Below are 1,157 nucleotides of genomic sequence, written 5' to 3' on the forward strand. Positions count from 1 at the left end.
GTCTGTCTGTCTGTTTGTCTGTCTGTCTGTCTGTCTGTCTGTCTCTCTGTCTGTCTTTCTGTCTGTCTGTCTGTCTGTCTGTCTGTTTGTCCTCCTAATTACAATCATGCTTTAAATCGCGTAAATAGGGTCGTGAAGTCAACTCCATACTTTTAAAAAAAATGTTTCCATTTGTTCTTTCTCGTTGCATGTAGAACTTGGTTGAGTGTATTCTTCTGTGGTTCGCTCTTTCTTTCCTATTTATCGCCTTCATCACTCCTTTTTTTCTAATCGTTGCTCTTTTGTAACACCTCTAATCTCCGGCACTTATGTGACCGTGGGTGGTTGGCGGGTGCTCTGGTGTGGTTTGTTTCTTCTTTCCTATCAAACATCTATCGTCCTTACTTCTCCTCCTTTTTTGTCTTTGTAAATGTTACCCTCTTGTAACACCTCTAATCTTCGGCACTTATGTGACCTTATTGTGTTGCAAGTGCCGTAAAATTTTTACAAAAACGGATGTAAATCGTGTCAATAGGGGATGTAAAATCACTTACATTATTACAAATTTAATTTTTTTAAACCACCCTTTTCCTTCGATTTTTAAAAACTTTCCTTTTTTCTCTCGATTTTTTAAAAACCTTCCTTTTTTTTCTCTCTCGAATTTTTAAAAGCTTTCCTTTTTTCTCTCTCGATTTTTTAAAAACATTCCTTTTTTTCTCTCTCGAATTTTTAAAAACTTTCCTTTTTTCTCTCTCTCGTTCCCAGCGGCACGTTCCAATACGTCGGCTCCAATAACGTGACGTGCGAAGCAGGATTTAAGCTCCGCCATCTTGTGCCGGCCGCAGATCGGATCTCCGTCAAACCGGATGATGCCGTGGGCGTGCACACAAGCGGTCACGACACCCTGTCTATCAACGCGTGCAAGGGCTCGATCAAACTGGTGGAACCGCTCATAGCGAGTCCTCAGAAGACGGTGGATGTGACGAAGCTCGACTTCGCCAAGAGAGGCTGTTTGTACCCCTCTGTGGGGTTCAGGGTGGAGTCCTAGGTCAAGGCCAGGTCCGTCTGGAGTGACAGAAGGTGAGAGGAGAGGAGAAGGGAGGAGAGGTGAGAGGAAAGGAGAAGGGAGGAGAGGTGAGAGGAGAGGTGAGAGGAGAGGTGAGAGGAGAGGTGAGAGG

The 1,157-nt window shown here is 44.1% G+C and overlaps 1 protein-coding gene across 1 annotated transcript in view; it reads left to right on the forward strand.

Moving 5' to 3' along the window:
* Nucleotides 1–1,059, forward strand: part of LOC101858002 — a gene marked incomplete at its 5' end in the record, with an annotated part of 7,681 nt that extends 6,622 nt beyond the window's left edge. The window contains 1 exon segment of the mRNA XM_013090954.2: nucleotides 745–1,059. Coding sequence (XP_012946408.1) covers nucleotides 745–1,027 — 283 coding nt within the window.
* Nucleotides 1,060–1,157: the final 98 nt, after the last annotated feature.

This window comes from Aplysia californica, unplaced genomic scaffold, assembly GCF_000002075.1.
Source record: "Aplysia californica isolate F4 #8 unplaced genomic scaffold, AplCal3.0 scaffold01721, whole genome shotgun sequence".
NCBI lineage: Eukaryota > Metazoa > Mollusca > Gastropoda > Aplysiida > Aplysiidae > Aplysia > Aplysia californica.